The sequence below is a fragment of the Parasteatoda tepidariorum genome, chromosome 9, assembly GCF_982258835.1.
Source record: "Parasteatoda tepidariorum strain Cologne lab strain chromosome 9, Ptep-v5.0, whole genome shotgun sequence".
NCBI classification, from domain to species: Eukaryota; Metazoa; Arthropoda; class Arachnida; order Araneae; family Theridiidae; genus Parasteatoda; species Parasteatoda tepidariorum.
The window spans coordinates 53564495-53592016 of NC_141763.1; the positions used below are offsets into that span (position 1 = coordinate 53564495).

Genomic DNA, 27522 nt, shown 5'->3' on the forward strand with positions numbered 1-27522 from the left:
ATTACAATAATAGTTAGTGTGATGCGTTTTCGGATTCATAATCAAAATAATTTATAAACTTCGTAAAAGAAATAACAAATACAATAAAATGAATAAATAAGTAAAGTAAGGTGATTAAAATATTCCGATTCGAGTGATTTAGAAAACCTCTTTCTTATGTGCACAGTACAATTTTCCTCTCTTAGCATTTTTATCAATTTAATTCTTATTAAAATTCCTCATAATTTCTATTCATTTCACGAAATACAGCGAAAAGTTTACCGCACATTTTCCAAGCCTCTTTAGAGTGAGTTTGACAGGATTTGAAGGTATAAAGTAATTATTGATGACAATAGGAATATATAGAAGCTGTGCTTTGCCTTTATTTCGTATCCTCAAATTTCTATCAAAAATCTATAAACCTTAGAAACTAATTTAATGTTTGTACGATATCATTCACATTTTTTGCGTTTTAATTAACTCCTAAGTTAATTAAAACGCCTAAGGAACGCAAGTAGCCTAAGGAAGTATCTCTTTTAGAGATACCTCCTTAGGCTACTTGCTGACTGTTTGTTGTCAAGTGCAAAACCACCTACCACTCCAAAAAAGAAACTAAAAAATTATAACTTGATACCTCCATCCGTGAACATTTGCGAAATTATGCGGGGTGATATACATTAACTTTGTATGGTCAAACTAGACTAAGGATCCTTCCCTAGGAAGTCTAATTTTTTTTTTTTTTTAAATGTCACCTAGGAGCCATTCAAATATTAGAGGAAAGTTGTCTAAATTGTACAACTTTTAACATTTAAAGTTTTAAGGGCAAATCACGCTTGAAATATTTTAATAATAAAATGCAGCCATTCAGCTACATTTCGGCAATAATATTAGCTCAGTAGTATTTATTTGTTTTCTCACGGTCTGCAAGGGGTACGATTAGGGAACCGTACTCTTAATTCGTACCTCCTGTTCTTTAAATTGTACCACCCTAAAAAATATTGAGTATTTACGATTAAGTTAATAAGTAGACCATATATAACCCAAAGTAATTGTTTAATAGTATAATAAGAAGCGAGATATTAAATAATTGAACTGTAACAAGTATAATAACAGTATTATAAACTTATAATTGTGTTAATTATGAAAACTGTATAATTATGCATATAACTATATAATTATGCAAACTAACTACATAATAACTGCATAATTATGTATATAACTGTATAATTATGTAAACTAACTACATAAAAACTGCATAATTATGTATATGACTATATAATAGCTATATAATAGTGTATATAACTATATAATTATGTAAACTTATTATTATGTTAAGGAAACATGATGTTACGTGCTAGGAAGTTCAACTGTGACTTTATATATCCAACTTTTTAAGATTGCATATTTTTGAGATCTTTAGCGAACTTTCTTTTTCTATGTCTTAGAAATTGGTTTAGTTGAATTCTTCAATAAATACTAGCACAGATCGGTCTATCGAATCACATTTCTAAGCAATAGTTACTAGATCACTACATGACTAACCATGATCATCACTTAAAGGTTTTTCATCACTTTTTCCTTCTTTGGAATAAGGAAAATAAACATCATCATAAGGTTATTTAAACTCAACAAATTTACTGAAATAGTTTTATTTATATCCGATTGATTAAAGTATACAGATTGAGGATCTCAAAAATTCAGTTCAATTAAAGATCTTTAAACATTGTTCTCAACTGTTGTAGTCTTATTATAAGCTTCATTCACAAGATGAGAAATCAGGTAGTCTGTTAAATTTAGTTCTCAGCCATTTTTCAACAGTTTGGATGAAGCACGGTTTAAATGGCCTGAAACTTATCTTGTTCAGTTGTTGAAGTTAATATGTTGCTGCTAAATTGTACTTTTACGATTTAGGAATGCACAAGAGGTACGATTTAGGCGGCAACGTAATGTTTTAATTTAACTGTTATTACAAGCCTCAAACGAGTAGGATGTAACAGGATTTTAAAAAATCACATGCAAAAGTTGTGAAACCCATTAATTTGAATGAAAACTTAACACAAGTACATAGAGTCTTTATTCTTCTGCATGGTTCTTCATGTGAAAAAAGCTGCATAATTTATAAGTAAAAGCTTTCTCTATACAATGCTTCTTAAGTAATCAGAGGGGGTACGATTTAGGCAGCTTTCTACGTATGCATGTTTTTGACAATTCTGAATCCCTTTCCTTTTGTCAACCAAAATAACCAAGTTTGATTTTTACTTCAGTATTCCCAATTTAAGATTTAATTTAAATAAAAGATGTAACTTTGCATAAAGCTTATGCTTAAATTTATTTCAAAAAACTCTTAGGGAAATATTCTGCAGGACTCCTTTATATTTTCCTACTCTGCTCAAAATTCCTGAATTCTAAAACTTCTTAAAAAAATTTCCAAAATTTTCTTAGTGTAGTTTTTTTTCTCCCAAATTCTTTGTCACATTTTTTAGTAAAAAATAAAACAATTAAAGAAAGGGGATTTTATTGTCTTACCTAAGCATTGTTCATAACCCTTCTCCCTGGTAAGCGAAAAAAAAACAATTCACAAATCCACTCTTCCCCCTCAGATGCTTGCGTAATATATTTGAACGGTCTCCTTCGATCGTAATCTCTTAAAATTACAAGCTGATGAGCAGAAGTAACCTTGGTTTCGGAAGTTCAGATTAGCTTTCAAAACGTTCTATTCTACTAAAACATATTTTAGTTTATTAGAAGAGTGAGGATTGTTTTCATAGGTATATCACTTTTATAAATGCAGGCTTTTGAAACGTGAGTTAGAATATATATATATATATATATATATATATATATATATATATATATATATATATATATAGAATATATATATATATATATATATATATATATATATATATATATATATATATATATATATATATATATATATATATATATATATATATATATATATATATATATATATATATATATATATGTAATACAAAAATTAAATACTTTTGTATTAATAAACGCATTAAAACTTTATTCCTTTTCATTAAATATCTTTAGTAAAAGATAAGGGTAGAAATTCTATTTTGGGACTTCAAGGCTAAAAACATGCCAATGAATAATAATTAGATTAATACTTCAAAAGAGAAGTTATTTTAAGATCTTTCACTTCCATATAAGGAAAGATTAAACGATTTGCTTTGAGTAATAAATAAATTTGATGAGGCGTAAGAATACAGAAAAAGGCATATGACTGGGCCTCTTTACAACTAAAAATCATCCTATAAAATGCAGGAGCAATATTTTTGCGTGACTTTTTGGTGTATAATGTTTACAAACTAAACTCCGTCGGATCTGACTGGAACTTTGTCCCCCCTCTCCAGCCGGGAGAGCGGGGATGTGACTTCGGCTTCACGATCTATATAGTAAATAAAATCTTGTGCACAACATGTTCTCATTATTCCTGCTTTCTTGACAAATAAATCCACCAAAATATAGGGGTTGTTGCCCTTATATTAGATATATATATATATATATATATATATATACACTCCTCAAAAGTGAAATTGCAACACCAAGAAATAATGCACGTAGCGTCATGCAAATTTCAGGAGCGATAGTTGTGAGATAGATATGCAAATGATTAAATTTGCGCACACATCTGATCACGTGGTACGCATATTCGGGCTATAAGGGCCAGCAACTTTCTCTTCTCATAAACGGCATCTGAGGTTTTGCGTACCATTTGCGACTTTCGAAAAAGCGTAGAAAATGCCTCTGAGACGTCGGCGAGCTCAATACCATCAGTTAACGACCGGGGAACGTGACCGTATTATCGAACTCCATGAGCTTGGTTTGTCACTGCGCGCAATAGCAACTCGTGTTGGGCACAACGTGAGTACCACCCAACGTTGTGTCACACCATGGATTCGGGAAGGTCAACGTGCACGCCGAAGAGGAAGTAGTGCGCACAGGTGCCCGTCAGAGCACACAGACCGACGTATTCGCCAGTTGACTATTCGAGACCCTTTCTCCATGGCACGTGCCTTCCGAAGCCAGTTGCCTTCAAGAGCAGGTGGATCTGTGTCCACCCAAACCATGCGCAACAGATTGCATGAAGTACAGTTACGTGGACGGGTACCAGCAACAGGGGTACCGTTGACCGCTTTACACAGGGCTAGACGCCTGGCGTGGTGTCATCGTCATCGTACCTGAACCATCCAATGGCATTGGGTATTGCTCACGGATGAATCTCGTTTCTGTCTGTGGAGAAATGACGGCCGTCGACGGGTATGGCGGCGACCCGGAGAACGCTACGAACCAGCCCATTACGCCGAGCGTCACAACGGTCCTACACCGGGCATCATGGTTTGGGGTGACATAATGTTTGATCGCAGAACGCCCCTGGTACACATTCACGGCAGTTTGACAGCGGACCGCTACGTCACACAAGTTGTGTATCCCGTTGTTCTGCCCTTGTTGCAGGGCGCACAAAACACGGTATTCCAGCAAGACAATGCCAGGCCGTATGTCGCACGGCGAACTCTTAACAGCCTGACTGGATTTGGCATCCTTCCCTGGCCGGCAGCCTCTCCAGATCTGAATCCCATAGAACACCTATGGGATCTCATTGGACGTGGCATGAACAAAGGACCAATGGCGCAAACCATCGATGATCTGTGCACAGCAGTGGATGTGGCTTGGCAAAGGTTACCTCAGGCAACCATCAATGGAGTCATTGATAGCATGCCTCGCCGGATTGAGGCCTGCATAGCTGCCCGAGGTGGCCACATTAGATATTGAATAAATTGCTTTATAATGATTTTATTAGTCTGTTTTTTTAATCATTTGCATATCCATCTCACTACTATCGCTCCTGAAATTTGCATGACGCTACGTGCATTATTTCTTGGTGTTGCAATTTCACTTTTGAGGAGTGTATATATATATATATATATATATATATATATATATATATATATATATATATATATATATATATATATATATATATATATATATATATATATATATATATATATATATATATATATATATATATATATATATATATATATATATATATATATATAACAGAAAAAAATCACAAATAGAAATTAGAAATTGTAAATATAAATATTATAGAAACATCAATATAACGGCTATAAATATTAAAGTGAATGTGGTATTTTTTTAAAGCAACCATTTTTTTAATTTTTTTATTATAAGCACAGGAAAAACCCCTACAAAATACGACTCCTATTTAGTACATTCTAAGACAAAATAAAGCATCCATATTTTATTACAACACTCAAATATCCATCCATTGAAATATTATTACACTTAATGCCTCTGAATGGGGTTTTAACATTCCAGCAGTCAGCGATGCTTTTATTTATTCATCGGCGATGTTTAAGGCGATGTCTTTATCGACCGATTACGCTTTTCGGCCATTTCATTACAACCCATCTTTTATTCCATTTGGAGGAGCGCGTGATCAAAACAAAATGACGTCCCCCACCCAAATATTCTAGCTGAAGTGGAATTATCACCCAAATTGCGATTCTTGTTACGGCATACCAAGGTAAGAACAATGGAGGATTCTCTGTCCGAGTGAAAGATCGCCTTCAAGTGACCATAGATTTAGTCCGGCCCATTACGCAAGAATGCTCTTCCTGTACACGGGTGATTTTTAGTGAGATTATCTAACCGAACTCTCCGCCATTTTTGAGCACATTTTATTAATGCACGTAAAAATAGAATGACAATAATTGGTTTTTAAATAGTAAGTATGCATGGAAGGTAATCATTTTTCTTTTCTATTTTTAAGCAATTAAGTGAATAATTATAAAGCAAGGTGAATCACTTAATTATTTTTGAAAAAGAAGAAAGACGAAATGAAAAAAAAAATGAAGAAAAAAAATTATAATCTCATTAAGAAAAGTATCTAATTATTAACTTAAGTAAAAATTATTGTCAAAAAAAGTAAAGGATAAGACTTGCATATAATGTGTAAAAATATGGATATCATATCAAAATACAGGGTGTTATGCATTTCTAAAAATCGTTGTGAAAAATAAATTGAAAAAAAAAGTATACACATTAAGGATCATAAATTAATATTTAATCCTTTCAAGGCTTGAACCGAAACGCTATCAAATTCTAACGAATCACTACTAAAGAAGATGAGTCTGGAAACATCAAAACCTGTTGGAAAAGTCAAGAACTGTCGGTAATAATTCAAACAAAAGTTTCATCGGGTAATTAAGCTGCTTATGTGGCTTTAAATCCCTTTCTTTACTCGTGGTTTGACAGATTTCGATAGCGTTTTTCCTCCATTTCCTTCTCTTTTTTTTATTAGCTTACATATTAATTTGTAAATCTTTAAGTTAGAATATTTTTTTGGTTCATTTTTAAACAGGGTTCTAAAAACATATTAATTGTACTCATTCAGAAATACTCAGCATATTTTTAAATTTTTTTTTGGTGGTCCTTATTCGAAAAATGCGAATGCATATTATAATAATGAAATAACAGGTACCAATTAGACATAGAATTTTGATGAAGCAAATGTAATATATGTTATGAAGTATTACTGTAAAATAAGTATGAAAAATATAATTTTCCAAATAATACTGCAGGTCACGTTTACAAATCTCGTAAAAAATTACGTAGAGAAATACAGGATTTATGTATTTGTTTAATAAAGAAGACTTTTCAGTTGCGCCTTATTTTCCAAACCCCTTATATTTACATTTATACCACACTAAAATAATATTCGGAAAAAATATTAATAGAAATTTAAATAAAATAAAATGAAAATTTTAAAAACTACGGTTTTAAAGTAGGCGAAAAATCTGCTCTAGATTTTTGGTGGTCACAGAAGTTGATTGCGAAAATGACGAGTTCTACATTTTTGTTTTTGGTATGACAAAAACAGATTTATTTTCACCTTTTTAGTCTACTATAAAAACGTAAGTTTCAAAATTTTTATTTTAATTTGTTATTTTCTGCTACATGTTTGTTTATGAAAATTTGTCCGAATTTGGATGGTGATAAAGCAGCAAAATTTTTGCTTGTAACATTTTGGCATCAGGCAAATTTACATCGAAGATGACAAATTTATATCGTGGAATTTACATCGACGATGTTATAATAACTACAACTCTGACTGGTTGCTAGGCAACCAGACGACTTTTTCTTGTTAATGTAATTATTTAAACTAACTGTTCATTGATGTCGCAACAGATGTGGCTGTAATTTTTGCTTACAGCGGTCTGAAAACTATTAAAACTTGCTTTGCTGTTAAGCACAGAAATGCATTTGCAATTTGAGTTCTAATTTAGCTAATCGGAATTTCAATTCAAGATAAATTTTAAATGACGATATTGTGACAGCAATATTTTTTTTCTGTCTGTGTGATTAGGAAACGATTGAAATTTTTATAGTCATCTAGCGCAAGCTCTAGTTAAACCGTTAAAATATGGATGCTTAAACTAGTCGAAAATTTAATTAACGATAAATTATACCGGTATCATTCGGAAAACGATTGAAACTTGCATCGTCATCGACGAGGCTACTGTTAAAATTTCGTCATTCTAACTAGGCTCAAAGGAATCGAAATTTCGATTGGGAGATTCCGTCGCTACAGGCACGGGGAAAAAATAAAGTTAGAACAACAATAAATTAATTTGAACAGCAAATGAATCCAGCTTTTACTGGTAATGCTTTATTACGGATTATACAATTTCTAACTAATTAGACGCGATGATATCTCAATTAATGAGCGTGAAGTAATGTTGAAGGGGCGGTCGTGGTGGAATGTTGGGGGGTATCCGTCATGTGGCTCGCCACTTGTCTCTCCAGCCCCTTCACATAGCAGCTGGGGGTGAGCTACCGTGACGTTGTAGTAAGAGGAGAGGAAATCGGAAACTGCCGTTTCCTTCCAGGGGCTCCTAGACGGATATGCACTTGCAGTATATACACTCAAGAAGATCGCCCCGGCGAAGACCAATTTGCGTAATTCGCATCTGCCCCCTAAGCATCTGCTTCTCTGATAACGTCTCGCCTTGTTAACCTAATCCCCTGATTACAATAAATAAATAACTATCCCCACCCACACATCACTCAATTTGGAAGACGGAAAATTTATATCGGTTATCAATTTTGTGATGATTAAATGAAACGATGATGGTGATCATAATATTAGTGTTATGTTTAATTTACGCCATTTAATACGCTTCATGAATTTGTTAAATAAGAGTGGAGTAGATTTCCCTTCTTTTTTTATTTATTTCATCTAGTTTTTTAAATATTTTTTTATATATCAAATAAGTCCTTTTTTCTCTTTTTTCGCTGCTTCTTGATTTGAAGGGGAAAAAAATTACAGGAAAACTCTAATTCCAGCAAAAATGTAATGTGCAAAAAATATTGGAAAGTACCAAAAAGGTATCTATGGTTATTATGTAAAAATAAATCTTTTTTTTTCTATTTAAAAAAAAAATAAATTGCAATATCAAATAGTATTTTATGTTTGTAATAAATAGGTTAATAACTACAAATTTTCAATTACACACCTTATTTTTAAACAGAAATAAAAACTTTTTTTGATACTCAATTTCTCAAAGTAAAGTTTGATTGCAAGTGATTTTTTCCGTTACAGTTCATGTGAATGTAACGTACATAACCCCATACCATCATGTCGAGCATTGCGTTGGCTTTTCCACCTTAAATAACGACAGTAGTTTGATAAAGCAAAAGCATTTCATGTGATTTTATAAGCACTTCTGTAAGTTAACAGAAAATTCTGTTAAAGAGAACTGCTAAGCTGGAATTAAACGAAGTACTACCCTTCTAGGGAGTTAGATGAAACAGGATTAGTAGCGCCATCTAGTGAGTTGGATGGAGACGTTGTGACATCTAGTTAGTTTGAAATCCAAAGGTGGAATGAAGGTTGCACACTATTTCTGGGGAAAATTTGTGAAGCTTTTTTTTTTTACCATTGTTTAAATAATTATTTTCCATTTACCTTCACATGAATTAAAGTTTTTAAATGCACAACATTTTAAAGCTAATAACATGATTATCAAAAAGCACCATTGCATCATCAAACAGCACAACTGTGAATAATTGTAGCACTTTCGTTTTGTTAAAATCAACAGTTTTTTTTTTTTTTTTTTTTTTTTTTTTTTTTTTTTTTTTTCCATCTACACAAAATCTGGTAAGCGAAAAATATGAGAAATTAGTAAAAAACTTAAAAACTATAGCAAACTACTTCAGAGTCACAGACAACACTGACATGTACCAGTGATGACTGTTTGATTTGGTTACAGCGTGAACTATAATGTAACCACTTCGTAATGAGATAAAGCTATGAGTATGTAGAGTTTGTCTCTACTTTAGCATTAAAAATCGATTGTATTTATGCTTCGGTTAGTTATTTTTGAATTATATTAAATTAAGTATAAAATGTATTGAAATTGTCATCATTTATTATACTAAGAATAAGTTCAAATTAGTGTTAAACAAATTTCAACAATGGAAAATATTACCATTGTCTGAGCAAGCAGGGTTTTTTTTAATGCCTTCCCTCCGTTCTTAATATTTGTTAAGGATATCATTTGGAAACTTTTTTTTAATGGAATATGAAATATCGAGTTATTAATAATTTGTATAAAAGTTTAAGGGATTTAATAATTTGTATATAGTTTAAGGGAGTGGGGGACAAAAAATTGAATGCTATTCAATTGGAGAAGTTTGTAATTAAATTGAGGTATAAAATAAAATTTTACGAACGAAACCGGAAGTTGCCAAGGAATCCTGAACAGCAGTCTTAATGGTTGAAAATAAACTAGGGGTAGAATGGAGATAAATTGTTTGATAACGGGGCTAACAATGTGACATCATGAGGTAAAAATCAACCAAAATATACTTAAATTATATTTATTTGATTTTTGAAGCCTGAATTTAAAGAGTTTTATAAACGAAAACGATTTTTCATCTGGTGAAATATGAGTGAATGTGTTTTGAGGAAAAATAAAAAGTATTCCAAAATTAAAGCTGTTGAATTCATAGAATTTCATTAAAAAAAGAATTTTTTTTTCTCTATTCAAATATGAGTAAATGTTTTTTGGGGGACGAATAAAATATGATTCAATATCAAAGCTACTAAATTTATAGAATTTCATTAAAGAAAAATATATTTTAATTTGTCAGTTTCATTTCGTGCTTAAAATTACTTTTTAAGAAATAAATGACTAAAATAAAATGCAACAAGTAAAAATAAATGAAAAAAAAAGATTCAAACATATAAAATGCATAAATATATTTTTCTATCTGATTTTCTTATATTTGTTTATTAATTGATTTTTTTTTTAATTTTTCTAAATTGTTTGTCAAATATGCGTGAATGTTTGTTTGAGGTAGAATAAAAAATTATTGAACATTAAATCGTCTGAATTTATGGAATTTCATTAAAGAAAACGATTTTACTCGAAAATAAGTGAATGAAGGAATAATAGATTTTATCTCTAAGTCTTCCTCCAATTTTTTTATGTTTCTCCACTCTCTCTTTCGAATGGTGCAAGAAATCTTAAAAGTAGAGGTGTTGGAGCAAACGGGAGAGAGCAAGCAGATAAGGTAGAGCGGAAACTGCGGCACCGGAAGCAGACGAGGGCAGGATACGCGGCCTTTTGTGCTCCGCCGAGGACACCTGTCGGAATTACAAAAAAACGACACCTCTCCTCTTGATCCATAAGAAATGCCCTATGTTGATGAGAAAAGCGCCTCTCTGCTCTCTCGCTAGCCGATGGAGTGGGATTCGAATGACTCACCACTCAATTGGAGAATGGGTGGGTGTGCTTTAAAAAGTTCTTTTTTCTTTTACTCACAGACATTCCCCACTTTTTTTTCGAAAACTATTATCGGAATTAAAAATATATTAAAAAAAATGTCCCTAAACAGTGTTTATTCTTTTTTAGTTGAATTTAATATCTGAAATTATAATTTAAGAAATAAACAAAATAAAAATAAATAAAAAGTATGTGAATAAAATACGTAGTAAAATAAATATACGTGAATAAACAAATCAAAGGAATTAAATGAAGTAAATACATAAAATACAGATAAATAAATAAATGAATTAAGCAAGTAAATAAAATAAAATAAAATAAAATAAAATAAAATAAAATAAAATAAAATAAAATAAAATAAAATAAAATAAAATAAAATAAAGTAAAATAAAATAAAATAAAATAAATGAATCAAACAAATTAAGTAAATAAATGGAAATTTCTGTTTGATAATTTTCTTTTTTAAAATTATTTGTATTTTTGTCAACTTACTTTTACCTACATTGCTAGAAATTTTAAACCTTGTTGAACCCAAATACCATTAGAATTTGCCGAAACCTTAATAAGGAGCCAAGATGAACCCTATTGTCAAATAAATTAAACTTTATTAAACATGATTATGAAATCCAATTTATTACGTTTTTCAGATTGGGGTTACATTGAACATATTTTTTAAAGAATGTACTGTGTCAAAATGCGACTTTTGCACATAATTGCAAAACTTAAAATTATTAATATTAAAAGATAAATTGAATTTTGATAAAAAAAAAAGTATTTATTGTGCATACATTTAAAGGACTTAGGTTAACGTCAGAAATTAAACGCAAAAAATACTTTATTAAAAACTTGTATATGAAGCTTTTTTGAATCCTATTTCTTAAACATCTACTTATCACTCTTCTTAAATTTTCATTTAATATGCTTAATTTAAATCTTACCTAATTTAAATATTGTTTAATCTCAACTATACTTTATTTGAAAGTAAATCAACTTATCCTTAGAAGCTAAAATTAATCTTAATCACAAAAGGCGTACAATACGAGCTTACAGAAACTACACAAGTATGCACTAGCGTACAAATTTTTTTTTTACAAAATTGAAGCCCGTTCAATAGTTTGTAATGAAATATGACTTTATTTTCATTACTATTGATGAAATGTCAAACGAAAAGAGAGTTTACGTTACTTAATGTATTCCACAGCTCTGCAGTCTCGAAACATTGAACTCATTTCAAAATACAAGGAAATTCCTGAATTACATTTCGGGACCAAGTACACTTTCGTGAATGAGTTTCTTGAGTGGAATCAACCATTATTTGTGACCTATAAAACCTATAAAACAGCCAACGATACTATTAGTACCACCATCAGTGATGACTGACGATAGTAATTTTTAAAGTACCGAAACGGCTGTCTGCCTCCTCTAACGGTATGATTGGTTTGATTCGTGTTTGTTACGATTTATACAACCTTCATTTTCCCTCCTCTCCTTTTAAGGACACAATAGAATTTAATGAAAGAACGTAACTAGTTCAAAATTCAAAAAATAAGCTGAATAAACGTAATACATTAGAAGTATTTATATTTATAATAATTAAAAGCAACTTTTATAAAGTTCTATGGGTAAGAAATTATTAGAAACTTGATTAAGTAAATTATATTAAGACGGGGAGAGATTAAGTTAAAAAACTTTTAATGACCGTTAAAGAGTATTTGAAAGAGTGAATTATATTATTATTTAAAATAATATATGAAGCACCTGAATTCCTAATTTTTGAAAGAGCGGAAAGAAGGGGTGGAAAAAATGTACCGGAAGGAAAGCACTAGAAAAAAGCAGTCGGGAAAAAGTACCACTTTAACACTTATATAAAATTAACGACCTCTTCAATTCGGACTTTTGAGCCCGAATTTAATGTAATAAAATATCAATTTAAGTATAACCAGTTATTTAAAAATAAAAAATAAATAAATAAAAAATTAAAATAAATTAAAAAAAATTAAAATAAGTAAAAAAAATTTAAATAATGAAAAAATTTAAAAAAAATATAAAGAAAACTGGTTAATATCTTAAGATAAATTTGAACTTTACAGAAACGAACTTTTAATAATTTATAATTTTTTTTAATTATAAATCTTTTATAGTGTTATTATAGACAATGCATAGTTAACAGTAGTAAATAAGGGGATAATCTTGTAACAAATTAAAATATTAACAAAAATGAGAAAATACTTCATTTTTAATAAAATTAATGAAAATAACAAAATTAATTAATATTTTTAAAAATAATAAAATATGATAAATAATAAAAAATAATTATTGTTTAAATAAATAAAATAAAAAAGAGTAGTTGAAAAAGTATTAACATACAATTATTAAATAACTATTCAATAAATTTAATTATTGAAATTTGGAAAATTTTTAGAGCTGCTTAAAACTTCTAATCGTCAAGTTAAAAATTATGAATTACGAACATTTCTTTCCCATGAATCTTAAATTAACTCTAATATATTAATAATTTTTTCGATACGTGACCAATATTCGAATAAATATGTAATTACAAAAAATTCGGGCTGAACGACCCGAATCAAATCGGCCATTTAAAATTCATATAGTTCTTAAAGTGGGCATATTTTCGATATTTTTTTTTTCCTTAATGTTCAAATCTCTTATTATAAGTTTACTATTATCGTTGAAAAGGGAGGAGTTTAAAATTATTATAAAAGTGTTTACAGCACATAAATTTCAACGAATAAACATTTTTTCATCAAATGTGCTCTGATTTATGGAGGTAAAACATAATTTATATAAAGGGAAAAAGGAAGAAGAAATTTTTTGGACAGGAAGGATCTTAGTCAGAAGAGCCACCTGATGACGTTGCACCAAATTGGAGCTGTAAAAATGCCACACGCTCTCGCGAATAACGGGGTGAGTCTTCTAGAAAGGATTTCCTTCAGCTGCCTTCACTTTCACTGCACTGCAAAGATGCTTATGCATTCCTAGACCCATCTCTCCTCTCAATATCGTTAAACTAGTTGAGATCGAATTATAATAAATTTTTACTTCTTTTTTTTTTTTTTAACTTTCTATAGTTTTTCAACTTTATATACTTTTTTAATTTTCTATAATTTTTCAACTTTTTATACTTTTTTAATTTTCTATACTTTTTCAACTTTTTATAATTTTTTAACTTTCGATTAAGTTTTTTTTTCTAATGTTTAAATGTTAAGTTTCTTAGTCAAATTTGCAAAAGAATTTTTATAGGGTTTTCATTCATTTCTTATTTCGAAATATAGTTGAACCTCGGTTTAACGAACCCCTATTTACCGAATTTCACGATTTAACGAATTTTTTGTAGTTAATCAAGTGGATTTACAGGAAACAATGAATAGCGACTCTAACACAGAAGTCGATGATAATGAATCTCCAGTGAAAACTGTTACCTTTTTCTGATGCCTTGCATTGTTTCGAAGCAGTGAAAGCTGACCGAATGCAGTAAATAAAGGAGTCTTTTCTTCTCTTCGTGACGTCGAAAAAATAACTATTTAAAATGAGAAATCAAGAGAATAAACAAATCTTGTTCACGAGATGTTTCAAAATTTCGAATTAATCAGCGTGTCATCATTCACTGTATTTTAAGTTCCTGAATAAAAAGTGTAAGATTTATATTTATTTCGTTAATTTGCTTGTTAGAGATGTTCGGATATTCCTTAAGGTTAGTCAATTTTTTTTTTTAATTTGTCCCCGAGATTACGAATTATCCCCGATTTAGCGAATAATATTTTCGGTCCCTATGACTTCGTAAAATCGGAGTCCGGCTGTATTTTAAAATGCTGTTTTAAAAATTGATAATCTCTAACAATATTTTTAAAAAAATATTTTTAGCTTTTAAAAACAGTTTTCGAAAAATAAAAAAATTTGTGAAAAAAAATACGCATTCTTTGATTGGTATCTAAAATATTTGCATAGATTAGTATCTAATATATTAGATAAGCAAATTTCAAATTAATTTATAAAGACATAATTAAACAAATGAACCTTCTTCCATATTGCGAAAAAACTATTATCGACTTGGACTTGAATATAAAAAAGATTATATTATTAACTGCATATAACAATATTACTTGAGGGATGTTCAAATATTACTGGGAGTCATGTGATTTGTTTAATTTTGCTTACAAGAGGAATAATGCTTACGTAATACATTATTTTCAAAATTTACTTAATAAGCAAATTGAAAAAGGTAAAAAATAAAAATTACACATGGAAAATTTCAAAAGTGGAATAAAAATTGAAATCGGGGGGAAAAAATTCTTCTAAGAGCTTTAGAGATTAAAAGTTAGGAACACAAAAGATTCTACTCAAAATTCTATTAAAAAAGCCATAAAATGCATTTAATTAAAGTTACATCTTTTAATTTGAATTTAATCCTAAAACTAGATTACTTGAGTAAATGTCAAAGTTGAAGCAGAAACCAATTAGGGAGGAAGTGTTGCATCTTTCATAAGTAAGCATGGGTTTGTAATTTACTTTCTTTCTTGATAGGGGAGGGGGGAGACGTTGCTCAAAATTAATAAAAATATGCTTGCGCAATATTTGAAAGACTTCCTGTCATCGATAAAAAATTAAAAGAAAGAAATAGTTGAAAACATTGTATGCCAAATTTGTGAGGAAAAATATTCCTGTAAGCTTCTTCTAAAGTTTTAAAAATAAGTTCTAAAGTTTTAAAACCATTCTAAAAAAGGAATGAGCACGCAAATGATTAAATTGATTACATTAGAAAAGAAATGAATTTGTTAGTTTAAAGCAATGATATAAATAAAAATAAATAAATAAGTTTTTAATTTTGTTGCAAATATGCAAAATTAACTGCTTCAAAATTTCAGCACAATTATTCCCCTTTCACAATCTTTAAAAAAAATGAAAGAAAAATATATATATATATATATTTGTTGCAATTAGAATTTTTTTTCTCTGCCGATTCTGACTACATCTGACCGATTCCATTGTTGATTTGAAAAATAAAAACAATTTTTGTCTTCATCTACTAAGGTTTTAGTAGATAGAGTACCGTTTGAATATGATTTTATAATTTCTAAACTAGTTATTTTTCGCTAATCTGTGTAATTTCAAAGACCATTTACAACCGAGAAGGCTCAGAGGGATAGATAGAATACTCTAACGCCGACAGCAGTGGACATTTAAAATATTTCCCTTATGTTAAGCTAATCGATGAGGTATGTGTGGTTTTCCTCTTCATGTAACGCAATGCAGGCTATATCAATTAAAATTTCCTTCATGAAAGCAAGATATCCTTATGATTGGTTAAATTATTCTACTTTTTGGGTTGAATTCAGCCGGTTAGAAAGCAATATAAAATAAAACTACTCATCATAAAAGAGATTTCTCCGGCATTTCAAGAAGCTGGTCTTTGCTATGCTCAGATCATGATTCATCATAAGATCTGAGAGACCCGGGCCTAAATGTCCCCATATTTCTAGAGATCCCCTAACTGTTACTACATAAATTTGATTTAAAATTACCATGATGATTTTTAAATTATTCTATTTCTTACTCCCCCCCTCCCCCGTCCCTTAAGTGGTGTGAAAAGACAATCCCAACTTGTTTCATAAATAAACTTAAACTTCGTCGAGTTTGTAGAACTGATAGTGAAGAAGAAGAAAGAAAGAAATAAACATGGTATAGACTTCTCAAATATGGCTTAAAATAAAAAGATTTTGCGGAGTTAAAAAAATAAAAAAAAACAATTCCTTAGTCTTCCAGAATTGTAGATTTTGTTTTTCTTTTTCGCCCAGTAAGTAAATTCCTTTGATTTGTGATTATATAAGTTTACTATAAAATTGAAAAATGGCGTTACACAACTTAAATGTGCGCAGATATCAGTGGTGCTGCCATCTATTGGTAAGTGAACATAGTTGAGCTTTTGGGTCAATGTCTTCTCCACCCATGTCACAAGGTCAGTTTTTAATTCGCGTCTTCGCTTTTGACTGTGAAAGCGACATCGTCCTGTTATAGGTGTGTCACGTTTAAAACGGAAAAAATAATAATAAAAGCTAATATCGTGAGTTATCTCAGAAATTCCATACCTTATTGTTTCTTAACTGTTGCATTCAAGAGTTTACAGCAAATCGCATATTTTATGCGTAAAAGCTTAGGAATTATGTCTGAGTAGGAAAATTAACTATAGATTGTTATTCTACCTGATGCAATTATGAAAATTAAAAGAGATAAATAAAAACAATGCATTTCTAAGAATAAAACTCTAAAATTAGTCAATTTTAGAATTTTATTCTTAGAAATTTTCTTTACTTTCTATTTGAGGCAAAATGAAAGAGAAACAATTTAGTTTCACTTGTAGTTTTATTACAAATGCTAGATAATTTAATCATTTCTAGTACCGGTACTTATAAGGATATAAATAGAGTATATGCGTGATATATGAAGGGTGAACTGTAGGCAAACAGGCAGGGCCTGATTACCCAGTAGGCCAGACTAGGCTATGGCCTGGGGCCCCCGATGATTAGGGGCCCCCTTAAAAAAATTTTTTTGAAAAAAAGTTTTAAAAAATTAAGAAAAACAATTATTTGTTTTTAAAAAAAAATCAAATTGAAATATATATTAATAAAATACGATAATTTTTTTTAGTTCTAATGTAACAAAATAAAGTAAAATTTAATTTATTATTATTTATTTTTATTTTAAATTTGCTTTCTGAAATGAAAAGATATATAAATACTTTTATACTTGAATAAGTAAAAAATATACGAGAAAAAAAAATCTAAGTATCCCAAACAGTTGAATGGCCTAGGACCCCCCGTGAGCTTAATCCGGCCCTGCAAAGAGGCAACCAAAACGTTCTCGTATTTGTAATTGAAACGTGCGCAAAACAATGAGATTTCTAACGCATATTTAAATTTAAAAAAAAAAAAATATGAGAGATTCGTATAATTTTAGAACAAATATTACACGATGAAGCTTTATAAAGGTAAAGCTGTAAAGGTTTTGTTGAATAATAACGTAATCATAAATTCGTAATTTTTGATTGAGGGTAGGTGAAAGGATCAAATTTTTAGGAACCAGTAAGTCATGGTGTAGAAAGCAACGTATTGGTAAAACAGTAAAGTTGGTAAAGATTTGTAGTTGAGATTTGTAGACCCCTGGTGGTAGTGGATATGTACACCGAAGAGCCATTACATTATGATCACCCTGCTAATAACCTGTAGGACCACCTTTAGCCCTCAAAACTGCTAGCACCCGCAGTGGCATTGATTCCACAAGATGCTGATAGGTAGTTTGAGGTATCTGGTACCAAGCGCTCACCAACTGGTCCTGCAATTCCCTCACATTGCGATGGGGTATCGTGGCAGCACGAATTTGGTTTTCCAAGTAGGACCACAAATGATCTATTCGATTAATGTCAGGTGAATTTGGGGGCCAAGACATGGCTTGAAAGTCACTGGAATGTTCCTCGAACCAATCCATGACGATTCCACCCTTATGGCATGGTGTATTATCCTGTTGATAAACACCCTCCACTGCAGGAAAAAGTGTTGGCATGAATGGGTGAACCTAGTTTGCAACTATGTTCAAGTAGCTTACAGACGTCAGGGATTGTTCTATGAGGATTATGGGTCCTAATGAGCTACATGAAAGCATTGTTCCTGGGCGAGAAACCATGAAAACCTGGGCGAGCCCATTGTTATAGATGGAGGGTGGTTATAATATAATGGCTCTTCGGTGTAATTTTCTAGTAATTCCTTTGTCTTAAAAAATTATAGATTTGTGAAATATTCTGAAAATATTCAATAGATCTAATATCTTCGGTGGAATTTAAAATTTTTTTGGTAGCAATATAACTCGGATCGTCATCAGACCAATATTCGAGAATCTTGTCTTAATGGTCATTGAAAAACGATAATTTACCGAGACCAGTAATGGCGAAACTTTTTTGATTAGTGTGAGAGTTGAATTACGATTTACTATTTTCGGATGCTTGGCAAGCCATTTCTAATTAATTTTCACAGTTAATTGTCTTCTTAGAAAATAATCTTTAAGCCGTTGTATTTGAATTTTAAACTATAAAATTACATTATGTAACTATATTTGCTTCTTAGTTATTAACTTGCTTCAAATGGAAATCGAGTAAAAAAAAAGTATTTTAAAAGCATTTTAGTTTATTACTAAGCGAAGGCGAAATATCCTGTAACAGGCACTCTTTGAACTAAGCAGCTTGAGATAATTAATGCTAATATTTTTAATTTTTTATAGATCTTTTATACAATATAGCCATTCAAAGTGGAGGGGTACTATAGTCAGCCTTGCACCTTGGAAAATGTCATAATAGTCCCTAAAATCATACAATCCACCTACTGCTAGCAATGGAAGTGTTTTCTTATTTTTTAATGTTTTCACTGTGTTAGTGAACAAAAGTAATACATGTACTTCATGCGTGCCGCAGAAATGTCTGTCTCATGTCGCTCAGTGGCACGCATGCCATGGATTCGTCAGTCTTAACCTAGACAGATCCTAATTAGAATTGTATAATTAGCGAGATATTTTATAGCCATTCTTCTTCTTCTTTGTCAGCGCAACAGCCCCTTGCAGGCCTTGGCTGCCTCAACAGCTGACAAACGCCAGCGCATCCTATCCATAGCAACTCCCTTCCAATTTTTTATAGCCATTACTAAGCCACATATTGAACTTACGCAGAATTTTCTGATTCAGCCACATTTATCAGAACCAATTAACTTCTTATATAAGATCGATATTCTAAATAGGTCTATATAAGCAAAATCTTTAGGCTTTCAATCTTGATTTCTTGGCGTATGTCCTTGTAGGACCACAGTTAGCCCAACTGGGACTAAGATCGAATTGTTACTCATTAACTTCTTGATTTTTCAGTGCATGTCCTTGTAGGATCATAGTTAACCCAACTGGAACCAAGATCAAATTGTTGCCTACCAACTTCTTGATTTCTCAGAGCATGTCCTTCTATGACCATAGTTAGCCTAGCTGGGACTAAGATAAAATTGTTGCTCATCAACTTCCTGGCAAATGATCTATCTTCTTGAAGCTAATTTGCAAAGATTTGTGTAATTAAATAATAATATAATCGCGTACTTATCGAGGAGCTTTTATTTAAATTCTCGTTTTTCAACTCAGAATTAATTGATTTTAGGTTCAATGAAAGTTCTTACTATTTTATAGCTTTGAATTTGAATACGTAAGTAAAATAATAAAATAACACCCTGTCAGTCCCGCATGTAGGTAAAGTATCAGCATACTGTGAAACAGCTAGTGGAAGAAGAAACAAAACCTTCAAGTTTACCCCCTAACGATTTTATAGTGTATAGATGCGTTAGCGTAAACGTTCCGACACTATTTTATGGCTTTTCTAGAGCAAACGGCTATTCATTCCTTTCGAATACAACAGCTTCCCGCGAAGTTTCATCAGCAATGAATATGTCGGCAACTTCAACAATAGTTTCTTTAATTGGTTACTTGTTAAGCTAAATCGTTTATGGAACAAGAAAGTATATTTATTAAGGGATTTTACTTTACCTTCCTTCCTTTTTCTTTTCTTTTTTATTAAGTATGCATTTGTTTTAGAAGCTAGTATACTTTATTATAAAGCTGTGCTTGTTTATTTATATTTTTATTTTCAATCAGATTTATGATATAAATATTCAAGTTAGTTTTATAATGTCTATTGGGCATGATATTTCAGAAGTTCTTTTATGGATTCAATACAGATATCTTTATGGAATCTTTATCTTTATGGAACAGATACTTTTATGGAATCTTTCGATTTAATCTAATGTGTTCATTTACTTATTTCCGTGAGGATGGCCACGAACTTTCGTAAGTAAAGGTTCAGAAAGTACTTTGTGCCGGGATTTGTGCTAATTTCGTTCCATTTCTGTCTATTAATACCAAGAGTAGGCATTCATAGAACCGGATAGTGCGAATTTAATTCCGATAGCATACATTAACATTAGTTCCTAGCATACATTAGCACAATAAATAAAAAATAAAATAAATAATATTCCTTTTATAATTCTAAAAAAATGGAGTTAAAACTACGAAACTATAAAAAATAAATGAATTTAAAAAGAATAAGTTATAAAATAAAATTTAAAAAAAAATCTCATAAGAAAAAAAATCTTAAAATCTTCTAAAAAGATTTAGCTGTGTTGGTGATTTCTGCGACAGAGAAATTTCAGGCTAACATTTATAATGATTGTTCAAGCAAATGCGAAAACTTCGCTGTTTGAATTGCGAAAAAAGTATTTAAAAAATAGTTTTGAAATGTAATACCAAATGTTTTGCAAATCATGTTCTTTGGTAATGTTATTAAATTCGTATTAAATGCAAGTATCTTTGTAAAATCACACTCAACAAAAAATAAATAAATAAAAGAATAAATAACAAAATAAGGAAATAAATAAATGGGGAATAAATAAAAGACTAAATAACTAAATAAAAGAATAATAAATAAAAGAGCAAATAATAATTTAAAAACAAAAATTAGAAATTTGTATCTTTTTTCCTTACTTATTGCCTTTGGATTTTATTTTGTACCTCTCCCAAAATTTTTTTCTGTAACTACTATCAAAAGATTGTAGAATCGCGATAGTTTCCATTATATTAAGGAAGAACCTTAAATAAAGCAATAGTTTTTTATGGGTAATTTTTAAAAAATGTAGATCAAAAAAAATGTGTTCGCATTTTTTAAAAAAAAATTTACTGGGCAAGCTAAAAATGCCTTATAAATTACAAATACCTTTAATTTATTTAAAAAAAAACACGTACAAATTTGCAAATTGTATGTTTTATAGTTGGGAAAATATATGCATAAAACATGCCGGGAAGAGATTTGTTTAAACCACACTAAAAAAGGTACAAAAATAAGCCTACCGTTCCATAAAATCGTTAAAATCCTTCAAAGTAATTTAATATTTCGGAATTTATTTTAGACCTATTCAAAAATAAGAACAAGTAGGAAAAAAAATTTAAGGGCCCGTACATTTTTTTATACATACTTTCTTGAAAAGTTAGGTTTCTCTCTAAGATTTTGAAGGAAAAAAAATATTATTTCCTCCTTTTTCTTTCCTTAAAGGTGGCTTAGTACCCTTAAATAATATACCCAAAAGTTTGTGAGTAGGAAAAATTTCTAAGGATTAGAATTTTGAATTTTCGTGCTGCCCTTCTCCGAATTCACTGCACGAATCCAGAAAATTTCAAAAGCATTTTCTCGTCTGAGCTCATAACTTGAACTAATCTTCACTTATTGACTTCAGAAATAAACGCATATTTATAATATTTTTTTTTAAATTGCGTAAGATTATTAAATGTTACAGCATATTTTTTATGAACAATTTTCTGGGGATTCACTTTTAAGAAAATACAACTTTTTTTAGGGCACTTCGTGCAAAATTTAGGCTACAAAAAAAAAATTACTGCAGTTGGTTTAGCCGTACGCTCTTCGAGGAGAAAAAGCAAATTTATTGAACAAAATCAGTATACAAATATTTTGTTTTGAATCGCTTTAGTCAACTACTATAGTTCACTAGTTGTTTAATTGAATAAGATATAATAGTGAATTTAAAAGTGTAAAAAACCTCGCTTATAAAAGTAATTAAAGCATCACAACTTTGGCTTGGTCTAGTGAAAAACAAATTATATTTCAAAAGTCCAAGGGAAGAGAGAATGAGAAGCAGGCTGTGTACAGAATGGCGTACAAAGAACTAGTTGTGAAATTAAAATGTTTTTCAAAATTTTGGTTTATTCCATCCTTTTGCTGAAGACAAAACTCCCAAAACATGTTTAATTTTCCTGCTGCAATAATAACTAAACCCTGTAAATTATTATTCTGTCCAAAATAAGGCGAGTAACAATGTTTGCTCTATATTTAAGCTCATAAGCATTTTCAATAAATCATTCCACCATTTACACTTTCAAAGTCTATTTCTGAAACCCCGGTGGTTCAGAAAATTTTGCCGCTATATCTTACCTCCTAAATAAGAGATAATAAAATGCAATCTGAATTATTCTCATCTTACTTCTCTTTGGAAGAAAAGTACCATACATCTATATCACTTAATCAATTAAACATGAGCATAAGACATCATTTCTGCTCATTCAACTAATTGAGGAAAAAATCATTTGACTTAAGCGGCCACGTAATACCTTCAATTAAACTCCCAGACCGATGATTCTTGGAGCTGTAGGGATTTACCTACCGTCAAGAATCGTCTCTCAAAGATGCTGAAGTAGCCGACAACGCTGGGGCCCCTCACTTATTAGTTTCCTGTAAATAATTCATGAATTTCGAACCCAAATGCTGATTCCCGCAGAGAGATTTACGCCATTGCCGATTGACTGTTCATGTATGCCCCAATTAGGCACCGTCAGAAAACACATAAAACTGTTCGTGAGTCACTCTGAAGTTATAATTGATAGGATCAAGTAACTCATCATATGATAATTATCTTCATCAGGTTTGCTGGATATGCAAAGTGTTTTTATTGGAATCTCGGGGTGCTTCAATCACCAGCGAAGAATGTTTAATTGCATTAAACATTCGCATTTTTGTATCACTTTCTATGGTGTGTTTATTTTTTATTTAAAACTATTTTTGATTAGAATCCATGGGTTTTAGAAAATTACGTCGATAAATCATTCCGCAAACAGCTTTTAAACCAAACAGCAAATCAAATTTTTCATCACTTGACAAAAAGGACACGTATACTGCTACACCAAAATGCAATAAACTGGTAACGAACTAATTCATCTCTTCAAATATTAAATCTCTCTATATATAAAAGTGAAAGTCTGTCTGAATATCTGTTTGCTAATGATTCGAGAACGGTAGCATCGATTTGGAGCGTATTTCTTAAAGCAATTTGCAAATTTTCATGTTTTGGTTTGTGAACAATTAGCTCTTTCAGGTGTTATATGGTTCGGGAACAGTATCGGAAATATGAAATTTCATGGTCCCGCAGTGGCATCGTTAAGACACGGTTCCCAGCAGATCACCGAAGTCAAGCATCACTGGCTGCGGTCAGTGTGCGGGTGGGTGACCACTTGGATCAGTCTGCGTAGGGACCGAGGGTGTGCGGTATTGGTCCTCGTTAAACTGTGCTACCGTAAAGTGCTCGACTTCACGCGCAGGTCGTCGGGCTACCGAAGCGGGGGTGCCATCCCCTCCGCAGAGGATCAAAATTGTGATGGCATGTCTTCGGATCATCCTCCGGGATGTTTCCCAGACCGTCGCCAATAGCCCATTGTGCAGCTCTAGTGCGACGTAAATTAACAACAACAATAACAACAACAATGAAATTTCATGGATGAAAACCAATAATATAGAATAAAACGCTTGCATGGAAATAGCATTTTAATAAAATATTTAAAAATAGAAGTCGACGGAACCAAAAGAAAAATTAATAGAAACAAATATGCTGGCTAAGAAAGGAAATATCGCGATATATTTTTGATGATGCATTTAAATTAGTGCTTATTAAACACAGTTGTTAATACTTGTGTGAAGGAAACTCGAAAAACACACGGCCCTTATAAAAGATAAGCAGAAAATGAAAAATTGGTTCCAACAGATGCCATAAACGATAGATATAGATGTCATAAACATACATAAATTATGTATTTAAGTACTGAAATTTATGGCTTATACGAGTAAAGTCTCAATCCCTGGGTTATATGCCATTTCGGGTTTGCGATAAACTTGCATAATATATTTTAGTACTCAAATTTAAGACATATATCAGTTAAGCCTCAACCCTGGATATAGATGTCATAAATGTACATAAATTATATATTTGAAAACTCAAACTTAAGTCATACATCAGTTGAGTCTCAACCCCTGGGTCTTAGTAATAAGAAAAAATTTTAATAGCAAAAATCTTTCGTCTAGGCTTAAAAAAGTTAAATAAAACTGGTTGCCAAGTTAAAGTCCATTTTAATTTCCGATTAAGCGCGGCAAATAAATGTAAAGACTGATTTTAATTTTTAAACGTTATGGTTATGCTGTCTTTTAGTTCTGGAACAGCACCATTACACTGAACTAAATGATTATTTTTACTTTATAATGCGTTTTAAAATGTATTGTTTACTGTTTTAGATCTATGTATTCTTTTAACCTAAAAGAATTAATAACAGTGAAGTTCGTTTTGTTTTGGCATAAGAACCATTACAAATAAAATACATTAGCTCGCATAATTAATACTAGCAAATACGGGTACAGTTTAATTTTGAAAAAGTTGCTAGTTTGATTTATTATTCATTAAAAGTGCTATTGAGACTTTTGCACTTTTTTAATGTTAGAATACGTTGTGCTAAACATTTTAATAGCAAATAACAAAGATACCAAACGGAATATGTAAGAGAATATAATGAGAGTTAACTTTTCGTATAAGCAAAAAGTTGTGCATGTGTTTTTTAACTTAATTAATCGGCTAATTTGAAACTAAACTTACTTAGTATCAATTTGTGTTTAGAGTAAATTCTATTCATCGAAACTGCAACACTATTTTTAAAACTTTAAATGACTTTAGTGATTTTTCTTACATTGTCTAACTTCTTCGATGACGGGATCGTGACCAAATAAGGCAAGGAAATTTTAATCAATGAATTGGTTATCCAAAGTAAAAACAATCAAGTTTTTTAACGTTGCATCAGTCATTCATTGCACTAAAGTGTATAGTAGATGGATTACTTGTATGATATTTGAGCAATTTTTTACATTACCTGGGTACTTTTGTCAATACATGTATAAATATTAAACTGTTGGTTTTTTTAGAGTAAATAGAAGAACTTTCAAGAAAAACGTCAACAATAAAATTTAATCAATATTTTCATTACATAATTATTTTTAGGATTTTAATATAGATTGTGGAATAGCAAAGAAATATTTATCGCGCATTATTTTTTAAGCAAACTACACCAGTAACGCAAAAATTAAAATTAAAAATTTATTTTAAATGATTCCTTGTGAGTATTTTATTATTGTTTTTCGCTAAAAATATTTGAAGCTTTAAAATTATTTGAAATAAGCAATGATTCTGTCATCAAAAATGTTCTAAGATTAGCTCAAAATTTTTAGTGTTAACTTGGCACAGTTTAATACGCACAGTTTCAGTTACTATCAATGGTCTCAACCAATTTTCTCTACTTACCATCTACGAAGTTAAAAAAAATCTTGCAAATCACTTCAGTTAAGAATTTTTCAAAATACGGGAAATTTATTTAATACCAGAAACTATAGAATGTTTATAAATATAAATGAAGTATAACGTTGCATAAGTTATTAAATATTGAATAAAGAGGTAATCAACAAAAATGTTAAAAGATGGATTTGAAATATAAATCCATAAAAAAAAACACTAGAGAAATGTTCGTACAAAGTAAACACACATATATTGTATTTAATCTACATTTCATCCACAAGGTTGGAAAATTCTCAAGTTTTTCACTTGATCCAAACATCTTTTAAAACATAGTAAATTTACATAACATGAGAAGCAATAAGTTAAACATTTATATTTGATTAAATCATTAAACATTTCATGGAAAGGTAACTGATAGAAAAGCTAAAAGACAAGGGCGAAATTGAAGCATCAATACAATGGGACAACTAGAGAAATAGTCATATTCAATAAATAAAAAAAACAATTTCAATAAAAAACAACTACCTAATATCTAAGCAGCTGTAAAGCTTTCATAATATGGTAAATTTATTTAAAAGAAACATGAAGGGAAATTATGTTGCTTATTTAATTAATATTTTCTAAATTGCAATCGGATGTGATAACGATATTACTTATTAATAATTTAACAATTTGTTAATTTAAAGTAAACAAATTGACTTACCCATTCCGTTGACGTCTTGTGTTTCATTGCAAAATAATGTTCGATATAAATAATACAGTTTCCTTATTTTTCGAAAATTCTCGAGCTATATATTTTCAGATAAAGACACTTTAGACAACTAAAATTTCTCTAACCCTATTTATTAGTTTATACTTGAACTCAGTTTTATATATTTTTTTTTCCAAATAAAATATGGATTCCAAAGATGGCTTTAGAATATTTGCAAGTAATTATATTGTCATTTAGCCAATTTTTTTTTTCAATTAAACTCGGAAGCATTAAGAAATAAAAGTTAAAATTCTAATACTTCCTCTCTTTTTGATCCTGCATCTTTGTTGTAGTAAGATAACAACATTTAATACTTCTTTTTTTATATAAATGAAACAAAGACAACTTCAAAAGAAAGACACTTTTGTATCCAAACCTCGGTAAGATGTCTCACTCAGTACTGCGTTGAACAATAACCACTAGTTCATCAGTTGGAATGTACCTCATCGCTGAAGTAAATCCAACTAAATGTTCCTTTCATTGTTTTTTGAATGAAAATTTCCAATTTGCATTTTGCTGTAATTGAAAAAAAGGAGAATAATGATGAATGCATTTATAAAAAGAAGTGGTTACTTACCATGTCGGTGGAGGCGAGTCTGAATTCACCCACAGATCGAATTCCTCGAACGCCTCTTCGACGGGCGTCAATCCCGTTCCAACAACTCATACTGCGAACGCCTACTCCAGGTCTTCTTTCCTTTTTTTGTGTCTTTTTTTTCGATTGATGTCAGGCAAAGTC

At 30.5% G+C, this 27522-nt stretch overlaps 1 protein-coding gene across 1 annotated transcript in view; it reads right to left on the minus strand.

Annotated features, from left to right (window-relative positions):
• Positions 1-27262, minus strand: part of LOC107448055 (protein spitz) — a 128937-nt gene extending 101675 nt beyond the window's left edge. The window contains exon 1 of the mRNA XM_043040243.3: positions 26736-27262. Within this exon, the coding sequence (XP_042896177.2) occupies positions 26736-26739 (4 nt within the window). The 5' untranslated portion in view covers positions 26740-27262. The remainder of the gene's footprint in view (positions 1-26735) is intronic.
• Positions 27263-27522: the final 260 nt, after the last annotated feature.